This window comes from Engystomops pustulosus, chromosome 5 (genome assembly GCF_040894005.1).
Source record: "Engystomops pustulosus chromosome 5, aEngPut4.maternal, whole genome shotgun sequence".
In the NCBI taxonomy this organism is placed as follows: Eukaryota; Metazoa; Chordata; class Amphibia; order Anura; family Leptodactylidae; genus Engystomops; species Engystomops pustulosus.
The window spans coordinates 69,259,851-69,280,412 of NC_092415.1; the positions used below are offsets into that span (position 1 = coordinate 69,259,851).

General features: G+C 40.9%; 1 protein-coding gene across 4 annotated transcripts in view; it reads right to left on the reverse strand.

The window, feature by feature from the left end:
- RTTN (rotatin) overlaps window positions 1–20,562 on the reverse strand; it is a 143,552-nt gene that overhangs the window by 82,584 nt on the left and 40,406 nt on the right. For all 4 annotated transcript variants that reach the window (XM_072152310.1, XM_072152311.1, XM_072152308.1 and 1 more), the window contains exons 14-20: window positions 15,451–15,560; window positions 14,439–14,565; window positions 6,616–6,741; window positions 4,829–4,945; window positions 3,161–3,297; window positions 943–1,114; window positions 633–732 (exon numbers count right to left, since the gene is read on the reverse strand). In XM_072152310.1, the coding sequence (XP_072008411.1) occupies window positions 633–732; window positions 943–1,114; window positions 3,161–3,297; window positions 4,829–4,945; window positions 6,616–6,741; window positions 14,439–14,565; window positions 15,451–15,560 (889 nt within the window). The remainder of the gene's footprint in view (window positions 1–632; window positions 733–942; window positions 1,115–3,160; window positions 3,298–4,828; window positions 4,946–6,615; window positions 6,742–14,438; window positions 14,566–15,450; window positions 15,561–20,562) is intronic.

A 20,562-nucleotide genomic window follows, 5' to 3' on the forward strand; every position in this document is an offset into this window, starting at 1 on the left:
GAGCCTACAGAGGGAGAAGGTTTAGAATATAAGTAAGGCCTCATGCACACGACCGCTTGAGCAGACATGTGCCTTGAGCCGCAAGCCAGCTGGAGAAGGAGGTGGTGAGCCCTGATCACCCCTCCCCTCTCCATAGGTCTCAGACACGGTGCAGGGAGACAAATGTCTGCTCACCGCACAGTGTCCGTATACAGTGTATGTCTATAGCAGCTGTGCCACGCTGACGATTTTGTGGCTAGCTCACGCGCATGTGTATACGAGGACTAATATTGGAAACTTTAAGTACATACAAGTATATGGACTGCTGACTGATTCATTAAGATAAATATGTTTATGGCACATATGTACAGAGCCTTCAGTTTATGTAATTGGACAATAAAATAACATGCAGTACTTAAGTCAGCTTTACAGGCAGAGCATGGTTTATATACTGTATACTCATCTCATGCTTAAAAAAATCCATTTAAATTAACTTTCCAAAAGAGATTTTAATAGCGGCAAGTCTACGAGAAGTAATGTAATGGATTTTGTGCGACCTGCTGATGTATCCTTTCTGTAGAGGACCAAAGTCAATCTAACTGATTATTCTCCGGTGACACGGGGAATAAAAACAAACATCTTGCTTATCTTACCTTGTGCTATAACTGCCAGCTGTTCAGCTGCTGATTTGCGAAGTGCCATGTCCACAGTTTCTGAAGTAAAGATTTCAGCCACTTTCCTGACAGTGTCTGCCTACAGATTCAATGCACATTGAATACTGATTACAAAATACACTGCAATAAACGCACACTGCTTGTGGTGATAATGGCGACATGTATTAAACAGCTCCACAAGACAAACTCGGGTACACACAGTCCTAACAATACGTACATGTATATACTTACAAACACGTCATGAGGCAAGAGCAGGGACTTTACACCAAAAATGAACATCAATACTAACCTTGAAAAAGGATGTCCCTTTGTCATCCAGCTTTAAGTCAATAGGTCGATCTGTGATATAAAGACTGACAGCCTTCGATATTACATTTCCTTGTAGTTCAGGGCGCTTGAAGTTCGACTCCTTCTCGTTCATTAAATGGACTGCTAACCATTTAATACCCAATGAACGCAGCCTGGAAAAATAAGACAATAAAAAGAAGATGAAAAACTGTAAAGTGACTTATAAAAGTAGAATGGGTCATTGTAGGTATTTGTGAAAGCTTCTCTTATCAACTATCAATATACAATTTTATGATGGCTATAACATTTTCCTGCAGTCAAAAGCACTTTAGCTGAATGTTTCAAAGTACCATACTTTCAAGAAGGTTCTTCATTATAGTAGCTAAGGTAGAAAAAGATGCTGGTCCATCAACTCCAACCTATAAGATGAAAGGATTCCTGCGACGGACAGCACAGGGACACGGAGAAGATTCCGGAGCAACGATGGATAGAAGAGGACCTGCCGGGGGGCGTCTGAAGGGGAGTACACAGTTTTTTTTGTTTTTTTTTTTACACAGGCTATATACAGCAGAGAGCTGGCAGGCTATATATACTAGAGGGGGGCGGCAGGCTATATACTACTAGGGGCTTGCTGGCTATATACTGGGGAGGATGTGACCAATGCATTTCCCACCATCGGCTTATACTCGAGTAAATAGGTTTTCCCACTTTTTGGTGGTAAAATTAGGGGTCTCAGCTTATACTCGGGTCGGCTTATACTCGAGTATATACGGTACCTTGCGAATGCTGTAGCTACACTGATGCAGAAACATATCTTGTTTAATCCCTGAACCTAGTGGTTTTGCTGGAAAAACTATTATAAAATTATGATAATGAGGCTCTGTTGCTCCTGTGGCGCTTCTCCTCTTACCCTAATTATGCATTGCTTCGGAGAACGCTCTATTCACTGTGTAATCAATCACTGCACCATCCCCCCAGCTGCTGTGTATGAGTCATCCAGCTCAGTTTGATTAGTCCTGTCTAGACAATTCAGGAAGCTCTATGAAATACAGCAGCCAGTATGCACCCAGATTTCCCTAGGTGCTGAATTTTATAATAGTTTTTTAGAGCAAAAGCAATCAGATTAAACAAGATATGCATCTGCATCAGTGTAGCTACAGCATTCACAAGGTATGTTTGGTTCCTAATATGGTTCATATATGGTCCATTATACGTGATATTTTTTCTCTCCAGAAAGGCATCCAGGCCTCTCTTGAACATGTACATAGAGTCCGCCATTACAACCTCCTGCGGCAGAGAGTTCCATAGTCTCACTGCTCTTACAGTAAAAAACCTTTGTCTATGTTGATGGTAGAATCACCTCTCCTCTAAGTGTAGAGGATGCCCCTGGTCACAGGCCTAGGTATAAAAAGATCTTTGGAGAGATTCTTGTACTGTCCGTTCAGGTATTTGTACATTGTAATGAGGTCTCCCCTCAGTCTTTTTTCTTAGCTGAATAATCCCAAAGTTAGTAATCTGTCATTGTATTCTAGTCCCCCCATTCCCCTAATGAGCATGGTTACACCTCAGCACCTGTTCCAGCTCTACTATGTCAGTTTTATACACTGTTGCTCAAAACTGTACACAATATTCCATGTATGGTCTGACTTGATTTGCATTATCATTTCATATTTATTTATCATAAGTCTCTAGTTACCCATGGCAACCAATCAGAGCTCAGCTTCCAAGAATAAAGTGCATCTGACATTTGGAGTTCACAGTGAAAGCCGTAAAAAAAAGAGACCAGAAGAAGATAGCGCAAAAGTGTTTAGTGTGAAGCTCACCACATTAGGAATTATTTTTCCTGCTTCCCTGGGCATGGAAAGTGAAATATCTTAAAAAAAGATTATGGATTTTTTAAAGAAGGGGAGCAAAAAATGATCCCAGACCCAAGAGAACTTTTGGAAAACAAATGTCTGCTGATAAAAGCCTGGGCTATGAATATAAATAACCTCCATGTAACGGAGGGAGCAAAATAGAAGCCTGTGACTACGGTCTAGCTTGGACAGCTTTAAAAAAATAAAAATCTTTCACAGAAAAACCATATGAAAAATATATCTAGTAGAGTTCTCATTTCTCAAGCACAAACTTTAGTAAAACCTTAAAAGTCTATTGATCCAAAAACAAGAATTGGGAGAAAGTTTTGAAATCTCTAGTTTAATACAGAAAACTTTACTCACGTCAGTTTTTTGGCAAACAGGAATCTAACCGCTGTTTTTAAGAGAGTTGTTTTAGGCAAAACTCCTTCCCCTCTCTCTGATGTTTCACATAAAGCCACAATTGCGGTTCCTAAAGTTTCCTCCATGTCGCCAAAGCCCTGAAGAATGGAATATTGACAAAGTGAATCTTAGTAGATGCTGCTACACAAAACCCTGCAGAACTGGAACATTTCTTAATAAAGGATCTTTAGTACACAATACAAAGTGCTGTGCAGTAACACAGACCAGACAATGTTGAGTTACATGAAAGCTGCTGGAAGAATGAAAAAGAATAATATAGTGGACGGCAGCTGGTCAGGAAATGGTAAAGAAAACAGGGATTCTCTTACTAGACTGAGGCATTTTAATAGGAGGCCATGAGGAGCTTTTCCCAAAGCAATGCCAGATCCAATGATAACCAGTAGCTGCGATCTATAGCCCCAGTAATCTCCCCAAGTGCCATGCTTATCTTCCCATCAAAAAAGACAATAACAGGACAAAACTTGGATTTCTTGGCATAACTTGCGGTGTTTGATAAGTGTGCTTCATTATAGTAACAGAAGTATTACAGCCCTAGTCCAACTCATTTACTCACCAGAACTTGCAATGTTCAATACTGCAATAACTGGACCGGCACAACATTACTACTCCTTCAGAAAAATTTAAACTTAAAAAGGGGTTTGCCCATGGAAGAAAAGTCTCAAAGTTTAATCCCCTAGTGATGTTTACACAATAAATTATCATTTTTAACCCCCTTGCTTTGCAATTTGACTCAGTTTTATTGCTATTTTAGCTCCTATCACTCAGTGATGGTAAGTGTAAGATTCCAGAGTGTGTGTGGCGGGGGAGGGGGGTCTCTCTCAGTAGACACTTCATGATTCCTTTAGTGCTACGAGATGATGTGTACTGACAATGTGCTTAGCTTATCAGGGTACAGGTTTATCAGGTACAGGAGGAGGGGCAGGAGACAGAGAGCACTGCCTGAAACAGACAAGAGAAGCTATTCATGAGAATAAATTTAAAGATTTAAAGTAGTATCCAGGGATAACCAAAATGGTAAACACCAGGACTGATAGAGACAGGTTGGACTTATATCTGTGAAATGCTGTATTCCTGTTAATAACAGTGAATTAGAGAATGTGTTATTTTGAACTTGTCAGAAAGACATCATCCGTCTCTGGGCAGTTCCCGAGCACGCATGGTTGGTTTTTCTTTGCGCAGCCGGACTGTGATACAGCCGGATGGACAATGAAGGGCTGAGGGTCTGGTGACAACACTGGCTCTCTGGCAGGACCGCAAGATGAAAGAGGAGGGAAATAAGGGCTGCTGAGTGTGTATTAGTGTGTGCCAACTGAGCAACTTTTGAAAAATTATTTTTTTAAGAGCTAAACGATATAACAGCTAACAAAAAGCAGATGTCAGCAGAGGGTGTAAGTGACGCTGCTTTATATTATTTAATTCTCTAGGTAGAATCCCTTTCAAAGGTTCATGAATCATGTTTTTTTTTTTAAATTGGGGCATCAGTGTAATAATAACATATGTGCTTTACTCATTACTCACATCTAATTCTTGTTTGTTTATCCCCCAGGACTAATTTTTAGAAATCCCGAACAACCCCAGTTTCATGAATTTCAGAAAGATGGGAATTACCTGTAAAATTGGTAATACTGGATACAAAGCTTCAATAAACTTATTCCAAGATGATGCAGTCATCACAAGACGTCCTTGCAGGAGATATGTGAGAATGGCCTTAGCAGCTGAGCAAACCTAAAAGAAAAGTAATGACATTCCAACTGTTTTGTGCAAACCTTATCGTCCTGAGCAACATATTTAATGACTACAGTAATTGAATTTAGCCAATATTTGTGATGTTACACACAGATAGCGGCTCCCATTCATTTTTTTGTCCGACTTTGCACATTGTTTTTAATGCAAACTGCTTGAACATATATCTATACCCGACACATACAGCCAGCCTGCCGGCCCGCTATCCTATACAGCCATCCCAATGTAGTATATAGGGATCCTGGCGGCCCACTGTAGTATATAGGGAGCCTGCCGGCCCACTGTAGTATATAGGGAGCCTGCCGGCCCACTGTAGTATATAGGGAGCCTGCCGGCCCACTGTAGTATATAGGGAGCCTGCCGGCCCACTGTAGTATATAGGGAGCCTGCCGGCCCACTGTAGTATATAGGGAGCCTGCCGGCCCACTGTAGTATATAGGGAGCCTGCCGGCCCACTGTAGTATATAGGGAGCCTGCCGGCCCACTGTAGTATATAGGGAGCCTGCCGGCCCACTGTAGTATATAGGGAGCCTGCCGGCCCACTGTAGTATATAGGGAGACTGCCGGCCCACTGTAGTATATAGGGAGCCTGCCGGCCCACTGTAGCATATAGCCAGCCCTCTGTAGCATATAGCCAGCCCTCTGTAGTATATAGCTGTCCAGTCCCCACTACATAAAAAAGTAAATACTCACCTTTCCGATGCCCGCTTACAAGTCCTTTGCTTGCTTCCTCTTCTTACCTCTGGCAGCAGCAGGTCCGTGCGTGCTGGCAGCGCACACACTATGACGTTAGTTGCCCCCGGCTCACACGGACCTGCTGCTCACAGAAGTAAGAAGAGGAGGCAAGAGGAAGACCTGTGGGGGTCGTCGGAAAGGTGAGTATTGACTTTTTTTTATTTTTTGACTTGCGTATAAGCGGAGTTTGGGTTTTTCAGCACATTTTTTAATACATTTTGATGCAGGCAAAGGGTTGGGCACTTTACTTCCAGTTTTCTGTAATATTTGGGGGTAGGATATTACCAACATACATCTACTTAAAGTTCTTCACCGCTTTCTCGATATGTAAAGTCAATCCTGCTTTAGAAATGCCTTTTACCTTAGCAGCAGTCATTCCTATCCATAAAATAGCAGCAAATGGAAGGTCACATGACCAACCACCCACCGCTCACACCCACGGCCGATGCCGAGGCAGGTACATGACAGCGGCGTGTAGGTGACCCATTTTGGATCAAGGAACTGTCATTTGGCAAGATGTCTAGAAAATTCTGTAGTATTGCAGTATGTGGTAGGAACGTTCACACCCCAAGGGTTAAACTACCCTTAGGGGGGGGGGGTCATAAAAGTAGAACAAAAAAAAGAAAAAAAAGAAAAAGGAGCCTTAATATTCACATCACCCCCTTTCCCTAGAACTGATATAATAGTAAATAAATATAATCATAAACATGTTAGGTATTGCCGCATCCAGAAAGTCCCGATATATCAAACTATAAAAACTATTATTCCCGGCAGTGAACCCCATAACGGAAATTGGCAGCCAAATGTTAGAAATGCCACCATTTAAACTCCTGATTGACTTTAATAGCGATTTCTGGAAAACCCTTTTAAAATTAAATTGACAAGTATTTTAGAAAAAAATAACATTTTGTAAGCACCTCACTGTTGGTGTCCTGTAGTCCAAAGGTAGCGATTTCATAGAGAACTTTCGGATGAAGGAGGAAATGTATACCATTGCAAATAGAGGATACTGGCTTGGTAACATTGTGAATTCCTAAAGAATCCTAAAATGAGAAAATATTAAACATAAATAAAACAAACATTCAACAGTCTAGAATACCTGCCAGCTGTTAATTCTCAATCGAATGTAATTATTGTAACCAGTCAGTCCTTGATCTAGTGTAATCACTGCCACCAGTCAGTTCCCAGTCTAGTGTAATCACTGCCACCAGTCAGTCCTCAGACTTAAAAAAAAAAAAAATCACTGCTAGCATTTAGTCCTTAGACTAGTATAACCAAGGCCACCAGTCAGTCCTCATATAAATCACTACCACCAGTCCTGTCTGTCTTTTTGTTTCCTTATCACACCAATAAACAGCATTGTGCCATGCTACAAAACAAACAAATTGACATATAGTTATATATATTTTTTTAATTATTACTGCTTTTTATGAATAAGTGACAATATGTGTCCTCAAGGCCTAAACAGGCTACAACCTGAAAGTGTTATATTAATAAATATGTAGAAGCTAAAGTAAAAAATACTTAGTGTGCGTGTGTCTGGTCAGTAAGTCATTTGAAGGCTCAGTCATGGATTTCCTCAATAATACCGGGTTCATACTACAGAAGGAGGAGAGGGTGGGGTTTGAGTGGCAGAGGAGTATCTTTTCAACCCGCCCACTTCACTGCAATTTACATGAAAAAAAATCTCTGATATTTAGTTGGTGAAATTACCACAACAGCACTGGCGATTATTATACTTACCTTCTCAAGGGACGAGAGCCCCAGGTACATTTAGATAATTTAAATCCATAAAAATATTTTTTTTTTCTGTTAACAATGTTCATTTGAATTTAAAGACACTATAGCACGTTTAGATGGGTCTTAAGCTTTTCTACTACTGGTGAGATAGACAAAGCTTATTTTGAGCTACAAATATCAGATATAAAAAATTAAAATATCTTTGAAGAAAATCCCAATGTTTTTCCCTGTTCTCTTCCACAATGGAAGTGCTGTTTTTTTTTACAGCTGCCATTTAATAGTATATGTAAGAAATACACAGGTGGACAAAATTGTTGGTACCCCTCCTTTGATGAAAGAAAACCCACAATGGTCACAGAAATAACTTGAATCTGACAAAAGTAACAATAAATAACATTTTTATGAAAATGAACAAATGAAAGGCAGACGTTGTTTTTAAACAGACTTAAAAAAAAACTAATGAAAAAGGTCTGGACAGAAGTGTTGGTACCCCTGGACATGTTAAATGAAGGGGTGCCCACTAATTAGCATCACAGGTGTCTACAATCTTGTAATCAAGTCAGTGGACCTGTATATAGGGCTACAGCTATTCACTGTGCATTTTAATTTTCATGAAAACGTTGGAAAGAAGAAACTGGCTCTCCACAAAAGATGAATGAAGAGGCGAAGTGGCACTCACCAGTCGTGAAAGCAGTCTTCTTTATTCATGTGTTCATACAGTGAGTACACTGGGGGGCACGCAGTGCCGCTAAGCCGACGGGCCGTTTCGCGCCTGCCGGTGCTTTCTCAAGGCAGTGACGACGCATGCACGCACCTCACCGGATATGAAGAGGAGGAAGCGCGCACTTGTCGTCATGGTAACAATAAACAATCTACTAAAACATACCGGTGCTGCCGATAAATCCTATATCAAGACAGAAGTTGTATACTGCTACAGCGTTGGGCAGTAATAGCTGTACAGATAAACGGTAATCATGTCAAGCAGCAGGGTAAGGCAATGTGTTAGTGGGTGAAAGGTCAAGATACAGACCGTGCTACCTGTTAAAAACACACTTAGTGGGGACACGACGTCATGTATACAAATAGAGCAATAAAGAGATACGGTCTCCGGACACATTATAGGGTTTTAACCCCTTCCCGACATTTGACGTAATAGTACTGCATGGCGGGAGGTGACTTCCCGCAAAATGCAGTACTATTACGTCAAGCTTCTGGCGCCGGCTCCTGAACGGAGCCGGCGCCAGAAGCTGCGGGTGTCGGCTATATATTATAGCTGACACCCGCCTCTAACACCCGCGATCGGAGATTTCTCCGATCGCGGGTGTTAACCCCTAACACGCCGCGGTCGCGCTGACCGCGGCGTGTTAGAGGCATTTAAATTCAATTACATGGCAATCGGACCCCCCCGCGGCGCTTACCGGGGGGGTCCGCAGCTCCGATCGCAGCCCCGGGACTGCCGGTGCCTGGGGCTGCGCGATCTTCCTCCGGAAGCCGGGTCCCTGCCTCCTGGCAGGACCCGGCTGTAAGACACTGAGCATGCGCAGCATGCTCAGTGTCTTACATTACACAGTGCAATACATCTGTATTGCACTGTGTAAGCTGTAAAAGAGCTTGAACAAGTGATCAGAAGATCACTTGTTCAAGCTAAGATGTTAGTAACTGTAAAAAAAGTAAAAAAAATAAATAAAGCTTTTTTTTAAATAAAAAGAAATAATAAAAGAAAGTGAAAGTCCCCCCAAACACCACATTTCCCTTTACACAAGTAATAAAGTATAAAAAACATTAAATCACAAAAAAAACCCACTTATTTGGTATCGCTGCGTCCGTAACAATCTGTACAATAAATCCTAATCATAATTGGACCCGCTCGGTGAACGTGGTAAAAAAAAAACCCCAAAAACTTGCCAAAAATTAAAACTTTTTATCAAATTTCTTTACAAAAAATGTTCTAAAAAGTGATCCGAAAAAGTTACAATCACAAAAATGATACCAATGAAAAGAACATCTTGTCACGCAAAAAATAAGCTTACAACCAGCTCCGTCAACCAAAAAATACTATAGTTATGCCGCTATAAAAATGGCAATACTAAAACAAATGCAATTTTTTCTATTCTAGTTTTCCTTCAATAAAATTGGACAAATATAAAATAAACTATATAAATGAGGTATCACCGTAATCGTAGTGATCCGTAGAATAAAGATAATATATTATTGTTATGCTACAGTGAACACCCCCCCAAAAAAATGCTAAAAATCCAAAACAAGAATTGATGATTTTATTTTCCTCCACACTTAAAAAGTTAATAAAATTGCTTCAATAAGCTAAATACCCACTAAAATGAAGTTTTTTTACAGTGCATCTCATCTCGCAAAAAATAAGCCCTTATTTGTCTAAATTGCTTAAAGGGGTTATCCGGGTTTAATTTTTTTTTTATGGCCGGGCTGGGGAGGGATAGTTAAACATAATAAACATGGACTTACCTCCTCCGGCGCCGCCGATGTCCCGCGCCGCGGTCACTTCGTTCCGTGCCCCTGTAAACAAACAGGGGCACGGAACCCGCGCACAGGGAGCTTCCGGTCCGCGTTGTGGACGGCTCCTCCCATCCGTCCCTATCTCTCAGCGTTGTAAGCGCTGGGAGATGGTGCGCATGGGAGCTTCCGGCCGGCCGGAAGCTCCCTGTGCGCACTGTTAGTGAAGCTGGCGCACGGAGAAGACGGGCCGCGGCGCGGGACATCGGCAGCACCGGAGGAGGTAAGTACATGTTTATTATGTTTAAATAGCCCTCCCCAGCCCGGCCATAAAAAAAAAAATTAAACCCGGATAACCCCTTTAAAAAATAAAGATTTGTATAGCCTATTCCCAACGTGCGTTGTTATAGAACGGTGCGGCGGGTAGTGACTTGCCAACACGGTTCAGACACAGTGATCGGGGCAAGATGGCGGCTGTTCCTGACGGCCATCCATCCTGCCCCATGGAACAGAAGGGTTACGTCCCACCCACATGATCGCTGCTATTGGCTCATCAATTCAGACCAGCCAATAGCAGCGAATTTACTTATGACGTCAGTAATACCGATCACCATGTCTGTTGACACGGTGATCGGGGCAGGGTGGCGGCTGTTCCTGACAGCCACCAATTGTGCTTTGCGGTCCAGAGGGGTTTTGTTTCCCCCCTCTGTCCATGTTTGCCGCTATTGGCTGGTTGATTTGGTCCAGCCAAAAGCAGCAGTATTCGTCACAATGGGCATCGCTAGGGTGAATAAGAGCAACACTTGGCGATAATTTCCCTACGAAAAAACGAAGATTTGGTACAAAAGCGCTGGCCGTACACATTGTAGAGATGATGCTGTACAACTCTTACGAGCTGTTCCAATGTGCAGGTCCTGCCGTATCATTTCTCCGTTTTCAAGAGGAAGATATTAGGAAACTAATATTGGGACAAGAAGGACGGGGCCCCAGTCGCTCTGGTTTAGATGTTCCTGTGTTTTGCCAGGACAGAATTTTCCCGGTGAATTCTGCTGCTTGTAAAGGTAGGACTCACTAAAGAGTCTGTTCCAAAAGAGGAGTTAGGATGGACACTACATACTACTAAGAGACCTGCGACACCTCCAGAGTGACAAAAGTTTAGATGGTCCCCTGGTCTATTCTACCTCCTTATACGCAACACATTCACAATTCACGCCTAACCTGTTGTGAATTAATTTTCGGTAAAATTAATAATTGTAACAACTGTTAGGTCCCATTGCTCCCTATACCCCTCCATTATTTCATAAGGGGCGCCATATAACGGGCACTGAACTCTCCAGAAATAATTGCAATTTCCATCTTGGACTGCATTGCACATCATATTTGGAAACCCCCATATGTTCAAAATGCTCATTTCACCACGTGTATTACCCTACACCACATATTACACCTTGCTAAATTCCCCAAGGGGTGTACATTCAACAATTAGGGTCACTTTTTGGGTTTTCCTCTGTTTTGGTACCACTACGGCTCTCCAAATGTATCCTGACACATGTGAAGGATTTCTGTCAAATTTGGCCTCTAAAAGACAAACATCCCTCTTTTCCTCTACTGTGCGCCCATAAAGCATTTTATATGCACATGTGGGGTACTTCTACACTCGGGAGAAATAGTTTTACACCTTTTTTGGGGTTATTTAATATATTATCCCTTGTGGCTTACAAAAATTAGGGGTAAAGTGACATTTATAGGAAAATTTTCACCTTTTTAATGTTTAGGGCCTAATTGGATCATTTACCTGTACGGGCAAATACATATATAAAACATTGCAAAATTCTCTAAGGGGTGTACATTCAAAAATTAGGGACACTTTTTCGGATTCTTATCCGTTTTATACCACTAGGGTTCTCCAAATGCATGTCAAACATTTGTCAAATTTGGCTTCTAAAAGGCAAACATCCCCCTTTCCTTTTACTGTGCGCCCATACGACATTTTATATACACATGTGGGGTACTTCTACACTCGAGAGAAATAGGTTTACACATTTTGGGGGGTTATTATATTTTTTTATCCCTTGTGGCTTACAAAAATTAGGGGTAAAATGACCTTTATAGGAAAATTTTTACCTTTTTCCTATTTAAGTCCTAATGAAATTAAACACCTTTACGGACAAATACACATATTACCCCTTGCTAAATTCTCTAAGGGGTGTGCTTTCCAAAATGGTGATACTTGTTTGGGTTCTCCTCTGTCTTGGTACCACTACAGCTCTCTAAATGCATCCTGACACATGTAAAGGATGTATGTCAAATTTGGCTTCTAAAAGGCCAACGCCCCTCTTTCCCTTCTGAGCTTCACTGCGTACCCATACAACATTTTATTTGCATGTGTGGGGCAATTTTATACTCGGGAGAAATGCTAGTACACATTTTTGGGGGTTGTTTCATCTTTAATGCCTTATGGGATACAAAAATTAGCCGTAAAAGTGACTTTTTTGGGAAAATGTTCATCTTTTTCCTTTTAGGGACCTAATTGAAACAAACACCTGTAGGGGAAAATACACATATTACACCTTGCTAAATTCTCCAAAGGGTGCACTTTCCAAAATGGTGACACTTGTTGGGGTTCCCCTCTGTTTTGGTACCACTAGGGCTTTCCAAATGCCTCCTGACACATGTAAAGGATGATTGTCAAATCTGGCTTCTAAAAGGCCAAAGCCCCACTTTCCCTTCTGAGCCCTACTGTGCACCCATACAACACTTTATATGCAAAAGTGGTGCAGTTCTGTGATTAGGAGAAATAGTTTTACACATTTATGGGGGTTGTTTCATCTTTTATCCCTTGTGGCTTACAAAAATTTGGGGTAAAAGTGACTTTTTTGAGAAAATTTTCACCTTTTTTCCCTTTTGGGGCCTAATTGAATCAAACATCTGTTGGGGGAAATACACAAATTACACCTTGCTAAACTCTCCAAGGGGTGTACTTTCCAAAATGGTGTCTCATGTTGGGGCTTTCCTCTGTTTTGGTACCATTATGGCTCTCCAAATGCATCCTGTCACATGAAAACTTTTTCAGCCATATTTGCCCTCCAAAAACGAAACAACGCTCTTTCCATTCCAAGTGCCCCCCTGTGCCCGTACAGCAGGGTACAGTGACAAAATGGGTATTGGCATGCTCAGGAGGAATTGCCCTAAACATTGTAAAATGCATTTTCCTTTTTAACCCATTGTGAAGGTGCAAATTTTAGTGTTCAATGAATCTATAGTAAGATAAAATTACATTTCTGTAATTTCACTTTCATTTATCTTTCACCCTCATGAAACGCTCATAGGGTTAACAAAATTCCCAAAGGTTGTTTTGAATATTTTGAGGGGTGTAGTTTCTAAAATGGTGTCATTTGTGGGGGTTTCTTGTCATGTGGGCCTTATAAAGTCACTTCTAACTAAATTGACCCTCCAAAAGTAGGTTTTGATGATTTTCGTGAAAATCTGAAAAATTGCACCTAAAGTTATAAGCCTCCTAACATCCTAAAAAAAGGAAAAGATTTTTGAAAAATGATGCCAAGTTAAAGCAGACATATGGAAAATGTTAGTTATCAAGTTATTTTAGTGATATGACCAACTTTCCAAAAAGTAGAAAATTTTTAATTTGGAAAACATTGTTTTTTTCAAAATTTTTGCCAAATTTCCATTTATTTCATTAATAAATACTAAACATATTGATTAAATTTCTCAACCAACATGAAGTACAATGTGTCACGAAAAAACAATCTCAAAATCAACTGGATATGTTAAAGTGTTCCAAAGTTATAACCACTTAAATAGACACATGTCAGATTTTAAAAAATGGGCCGTGTCAGGAAGGTGAAAAGTGGCTTCAGCGTTAAGGGGTTAAAGAAAAACCTTCATGTCATTGCGATCATTAAAGGAAACCTACCACTTCTGATGGTAGGTATGAGATGTAAACAGCGGGCACCAGCTCAGGGTGAGCTGGTGCCGGAGCTTACCTTAGCGAGTGTTTTAAACCGCTATATCGCGGTTTAAACACATTTTGATTTATCTCTCCGAGGTAGCTTCGGCGCTGCGCGCGGCCGTGCGCGCCTCCATGCGGAGTGCCGGAGGCGTCACGCGCGCAGCGCCGAAGCTACCTCGGAGAGGTAAATCAAAATGTGTTTAAACCGCGATATAGCGGTTTAAAACACTCGCTAAGGTAAGCTCCGGCACCAGCTCACCCTGAGCTGGTGCCCGGTGTTTACATCTCATACCTACCATCAGAAGTGGTAGGTTTCCTTTAAGTCCCAATGCACCTAAGGCTCCGAATTTCATAATACACCTACTCTCACTGCGTAGGACATTAAGGGAACGGTCCCCACCCTTCGGGCCACATTCCACCCTCTCTATGCCTGCAAACCTTAGAACATCAGCATTCCCATTGTGTTGCTGCCTTAAGAAACTGGCTCTCGCAATGACTCATACTTCATAAAATAATACAGTATTATGGAGTATAAAAGTTAAAACAATCGATCATTTGTACCTTAACGATTTCCAGGCAACAATGATAAGCCTCTGCCCGGACCGCAGGCACCCAATTAGACAACATGCGCAGCAGCACTTTCTGGCTTTCCTCCAATAATACAGGACCACTCTGAGCAGAGGTGTAGCTTTTTATGGACAAAAGAAAGTTAAAGATTAGTTTAAGAATACTTTCACTTTGAAGACCATTTTCCCATTTGTACAGTAAAAAATACAATGCTGTAAAGACTTCTAGTTGCTGCCCGTACTAATGTACACTGCTGCATCCAGATTACTGCTAGCTATAATAGGAAAAGATTAGGGAACATAGGACACCAGCAAGTCATTCTGGGCATGTATGCTACAACTTTTCCGCCCAAGAGTTGGAAAACATGGATATGTTCTTCCATACCTTTCATGGCTCATGGCTGGACATGTCCTTATGTGCGGGTCACAAAAGTGAACTGCTTTCCATGATACGTTATCACAAAATGATAGAATAACACAAAGCAATATGCCATTTATCCCATTTGGTCCATATTATCAAAGACTAGCTGCTTACTAAATGTCAACCAATGTACAGCATAGAGAATAATTTTACATTTTTCTCAATGGGTGACATATAACATATAGCTGTGGGAACTAATGCAGTCAAGACATATTGCAATTTAAAGAGAAAATAATGTAAAACATTAAAATATCAGATTAACAAATTGGAGGTATTTTCATCAGTCTTCATGAATAAAAAACGGTGTTTACGTGCTTTGTACAAATGCATGCATGTAAAAGCACAAATGATACAAGGAGAAATAAAGCTATGTAAGCAGGACAGCTCTTTATGTGGTATTGCCTGACCTCTGCTGGCTTCAAACACAAAGAGCTGTGCCGTTATTTTTATTTACCAGGAATAAACTACTGTAAACGATTACAAATTTTTATTACGATAATCAGAAAAGTAAAAGAAAAAATTATATATACACATACACTGAAAAACTACCAATATAAGTAAATCTAAGAAATAGATAATACTTTACATGTTTGAGCAAATGTGGATGAACTTCCGAACCAAAGGGAAATGTTTGTGGTAAGGGAGACTAGTGAGCGCTTTTTCAGCCAGCTCCACCGCTTCCAAAAAGTTTGTGCCCTGCGAAGAAGAAAACTAAATTATCATCAATCATGTACATCACTAGGACAAAATTATATTCCAACTACATAATACAAATACATGAAAAAAAAAAAACTATATAAGCTTAGTATCATAATTTGAAAAGTTGATATTAGAAAGCCATGAATAACAAATATTTACCACAGTCACAGTGGATCTACGAGTACGTGTCCCTGGTTTATCAGGCTTTATTTTGATGGCAAATATCCTTTAAATCGAATCCATTTAACATTAGAATGGAAGAGAATAATGAACATCTATAATGGTGATATGTACTTGACCTTTTAGATTTGTATAGAAAAAAGATTTTTAAACTTTACAGAAAAAAAATAAATTTATATATACACTCACCGGCCATTTTATTAGGTACACCTGTCCAACTGATTGTTAACACTTAATTTCCAATCAGCCAATCACATGGCGGCAACTCAGTGCATTTAGGCATGTAGACATGGTCAAGTCAATCTCCTGCAGTTCAAACCGAGCATCAGTATGGGGAAGAAAGGTGATTTGAGTGCCTTTGAACGTGGCATGGTTGTTGTTGCCAACAACGTGGCTGGTCTGAGTATTTCAGAAACTGCTGATCTACTGGGATTTTCACGCACAACCATCTCTAGGGTTTACAAAGATTTTGCCGAAAAAGAAAAAACATCCAGTGAGTGGCAGTTCTGTGGGCGGAAATGCCTTGTTGATGCCAGAGGAGAATGGGCAGACTGGTTCGAGCTGATAGAAAGGCAACAGTGACCACAATCGCCACCCGTTACAACCAAGGTAGTCAGAAGAGCATCTCTGAACGCACAGTACGTCGAACTTCGAGGCAGATGGGCTACAGCAGCAGAAGGCCACACCGGGTGCCACTCCTTTCAGTTAAGAACAGGAAACGGAGGCTACAATTTGCACAAGCTCATCGAAATTGGACAGTAGAAGATTGGAAAAACGTTGCCTGGTCTGATGAGTCTCGATTTCTGCTGCGACATTCGGATGGTAGGGTCAGAATTTGGTGTCAACAACATGAAAGCATGGATCCATCCTGCCTTGTATCAACGGTTCAGGCTGGTGGTGGTGGTGTCATGGTGTGGGGAATATTTTCTTGGCACTCTTTGGGCCCCTTGGTACCAATTGAGCATCAATGTACCCAACATCTGATGGCTACTTTCAGCAGGATAATGCGCCATGTCATAAAGCTGGAATCATCTCAGACTAGTTTCTTGAACATGACAATGAGTTCACTGTACTCAAATGGCCTCCTCAGTCACCAGATCTCAATCCAATAGAGCATCTTTGGGATGTGGTGGAACGGGAGATTCGCATCATGGATGTGCAGCCAACAAATCTGCGGCAACTGTGTGATGCCATCATGTCAATATGGACCAAAATCTCTGAGCAATGCTTCCAGCACCTTGTTGAATCTATGCCACGAAGAATTGAGGCAGTTATGAAGGTAAAAGGGGGTCCAACCCGTTACTAGCATGGTGTACCTAATAAAGTGGTGTGTGTGTGTGTGTGTGTGTGTGTGTGTATATAATATATATAATCCTACACCAAACCAAAATAATGAGGGAATGAGAACATGCCATGCTGTTATAAAATAAGTAATCTTTATTTTTTTACATAATTTGTTAAAATATTACCGTATATACCCGTATATACTCGAGTATAAGCCGACCCGAGACCCCTAATTTTAACACCAAAAACCGGGAAAACCTATTGACTCGAGTATAAGCCGAGGGTAAGAAATGCATTGATCACAGACCCCCCCAGTATACAGCCAGGCCAGCCTGCCCCGTGTAGTATACAGCCAGGCCAGCCTGCCCCGTGTAGTATACAGCCAGGCCAGCCTGCCCCGTGTAGTATACAGCCAGGCCAGCCTGCCCCGTGTAGTATACAGCCAGGCCAGCCTGCCCCGTGTAGTATACAGCCAGGCCAGCTTGCCCCGTGTAGTATACAGCCAGGCCAGCTTGCCACGTGTAGTATACAGCCAGGCCAGCTTGCCCCGTGTAGTATACAGCCAGGCCAGCCTGCCCCCAGTAGTATACAGCACTGCCCAGCCTACTCCCAGTAGTATACAGCACTGCCCATCCTGCCCCCAGTAGTATACAGCACTGCCCAGCCTGCCCCCAGTAGTATACAGCCAGCCCAGGCAGCCCCCAGGCTACATGGCGCATACACACATGGCGTTTGTTTTACCTTTACAAATTCTATGAAAAGAACCTGGAAACAAAGATGCAATCACCACAAGCCCCAGCCCCATGAACGCAACGCAAACACCACATGTGAACACACCCTCATAGTTTACATCCACAAAAAGCAGTGAATGGTCATGTGATGTTAAACAGATATATACTCAACTGTGTGAAGTCGCATGATCACAGAAAAATAAACAACCCATTTAGTTTCCTTCCCATTCCTACAATTTTCAGTTAACAAATGGCCAAGGGGCAGGACTAGGAGAAAACCTAGTTTAGCTTGGTACTATTGTTCCTTTATCGCAATGATACGGGAACCGCTTTCTACATACTGCCATAAGGGTGGCAATACTAATGCATCTAATGATCTTCTATTTCGTTGCACTGCAACCTCCTGCAATTGCAGCATAACCAATTGGATATTTTATTGACTTCTTACCATACAGCACAAATCAATTTAAAAGAATATCAATTTATAGATAAAAATTACATTTGTACACAAATTATTTCTTAATTCAATAGCTCTAGTCATGCAAGACAACTTTGCCTATTACTTTCATTGCCAGCTTTTTCTTTGCTATCCTCCTTAGTTTAGCGTGTCACTGAAGTTGTTGATTGCTCTATCAATGGCAAATCTCTGTTAAACTGTTTTTTTTTCAACACAAAAAATGATTTGGACTGACTACAAGAGGGGAGGGTCTGCTGCTCCCTGCTAACTCAGGAGAGGGGCAGATCATCTGCTGCTGCCATGTGTAGCTAGAAGAAGAGCCTTACATCTGCGCAGCTCTGTGGATGCTAAATTCTTCTGCAGAAAATACATGGATAGAAAGGTTCCCTAGTTCATCATCAGTCCTTGAAGGCCAGTCTGTAAATCTGCATAACTTTCTCTGTCTCTTTATGCACCTCAAGCTTTAGCAAAGATTCTTCAATCCTACTCCCAGCTATCCAGACACCATCTTAAAAGCAGGGAAGCTTTGAACTATTCGTGCTCACACAGAACAGAACTATACACTTAGTCTAACTATTTAACTGCTGGTTTCCATGTGATGAAAGCTGCCAGGATAGTCACTATATAGATAGCAAGTGTGCAGACCATGGTAACCAAGACCGTCAGAGGTTGCAATAACATTTTCTCTAGAAGGATAATAAAAATCCTTCTCACCATTTTTGAGGAGACACAACCGTTTTTGTCTTCTCAGAAATTTCAACCTACAGACCAGGCTATGGCTGATGCCCCAGCCCCCCTAATTCCCCCTACTTCCCATCCAGGCTGTGGCTGACACCCCAGACCCGAGCCCCTGTCCTGCCCCTTGCCAAAGTACAGGATCAGCCTGTCAAACTGACAGCTCGATCCTGCCAATGGCAGGAGTCTGACAAGTAGTTTTAGAATTGTAAAATGCCATAACTGGGGGGAAAAAGGCAAGCAACTCAATATGGCAATCTGTTTGTTTTAAAAGACCGAATCACATAATAATCATACTGATTTTACTATATTGTACTGAGTTGAAGAAATGAAGTAAATTTTTACCTAGCTTACGAAAATGTTTTTAACAATCCTAACATTTAAAATATCCCAGTAATTTACAGAACAGAACAAACTGTCCTTGCAGCCAGCCCAGTGGCAAGAAGGATCGGTAAAGAATGTAACATGTCATGTAATCCTCTGTTATTTTGGTAAATTTTATCAGATAAGACAAGAGAAGTTTGAGTATACTTTTCACAAAATTAGTTTTGCGCTCAAAATTTTGTCATCCAGGTAGTCACATTTTCATACACTTTATTACGACACATGGAGACTATAGATGGGATCGATGATCTGGACGCCCTTTCGGTATCCATTTCAGAGAGTTTTGTAAAATAACACTTGTACAGGAGTTTTCTTGATAAGACAATACTTCTTACAGTTAAAATAAAGAATGTATAAGGACACAATGCCAATATGTTGACATTTTCATCTAGGTTCCTTGCAGTTGTTTTCATGGTTTATTGCCACCTTTGCTGTTGAATTAGGCCCTACTATCATTATTGCAATACAGTACAAATGGTATAAACAGTCTTTAATGGGAAGAGTCTGTCAGAATTATTGTAAAGAAAATTATTAGAATAGTAAAAGTTATATAAACAAGAGAAGAAAAAAAAAAAAAAAAGGTAAATCAGCAGCACTACCTTCTACTGAACCAAGAAAATGGGATCCCTCTGGGGACACAGCGGCATACGTGGGGATATGTACATTTTCTTCATTTTAGTTTAAAACAACTAATGGACGTTTCACAAAACAGTTTCAAGCCTTTTTTAAAGCCAAACTAATTCTTTGACTCTAATATTTTAATCGCAAAAGTTAATATAAAGTATAGTACCTTTTTACTGGGTGAAATATTTTGAAAGATATATAAATATTCTTAAAGCACATTATACATGTTTTGTTTGTACAGTGCTAGAAGTATATATCCAGCGTTACATTAACTGTGTATTTGTTTATAAAAACCTTTCCATATTCCCATGGGTGACATTTTTCATTGATGGACTTACTCCCCTTACATAAAGCAGTGATAATGATAATATTGTTAATGACTCTATAATTATATTGATAGTGGTGGATAAATACAGTAAGTGGAGCAACTGAGACCTACATGTTAGCTGTTATGGAAGTAGACCGAGAGAGACATTTCATCATATGTATTATTGATAAAAACAAAGTCAGAGCAAAGGCCTGACTTCCCGTTTAAAGATCCTGAAATACCTTTTGCATCAGATTATAAAGTAGCTGGACCACATCTCCTCCTGTTTTATGCTCT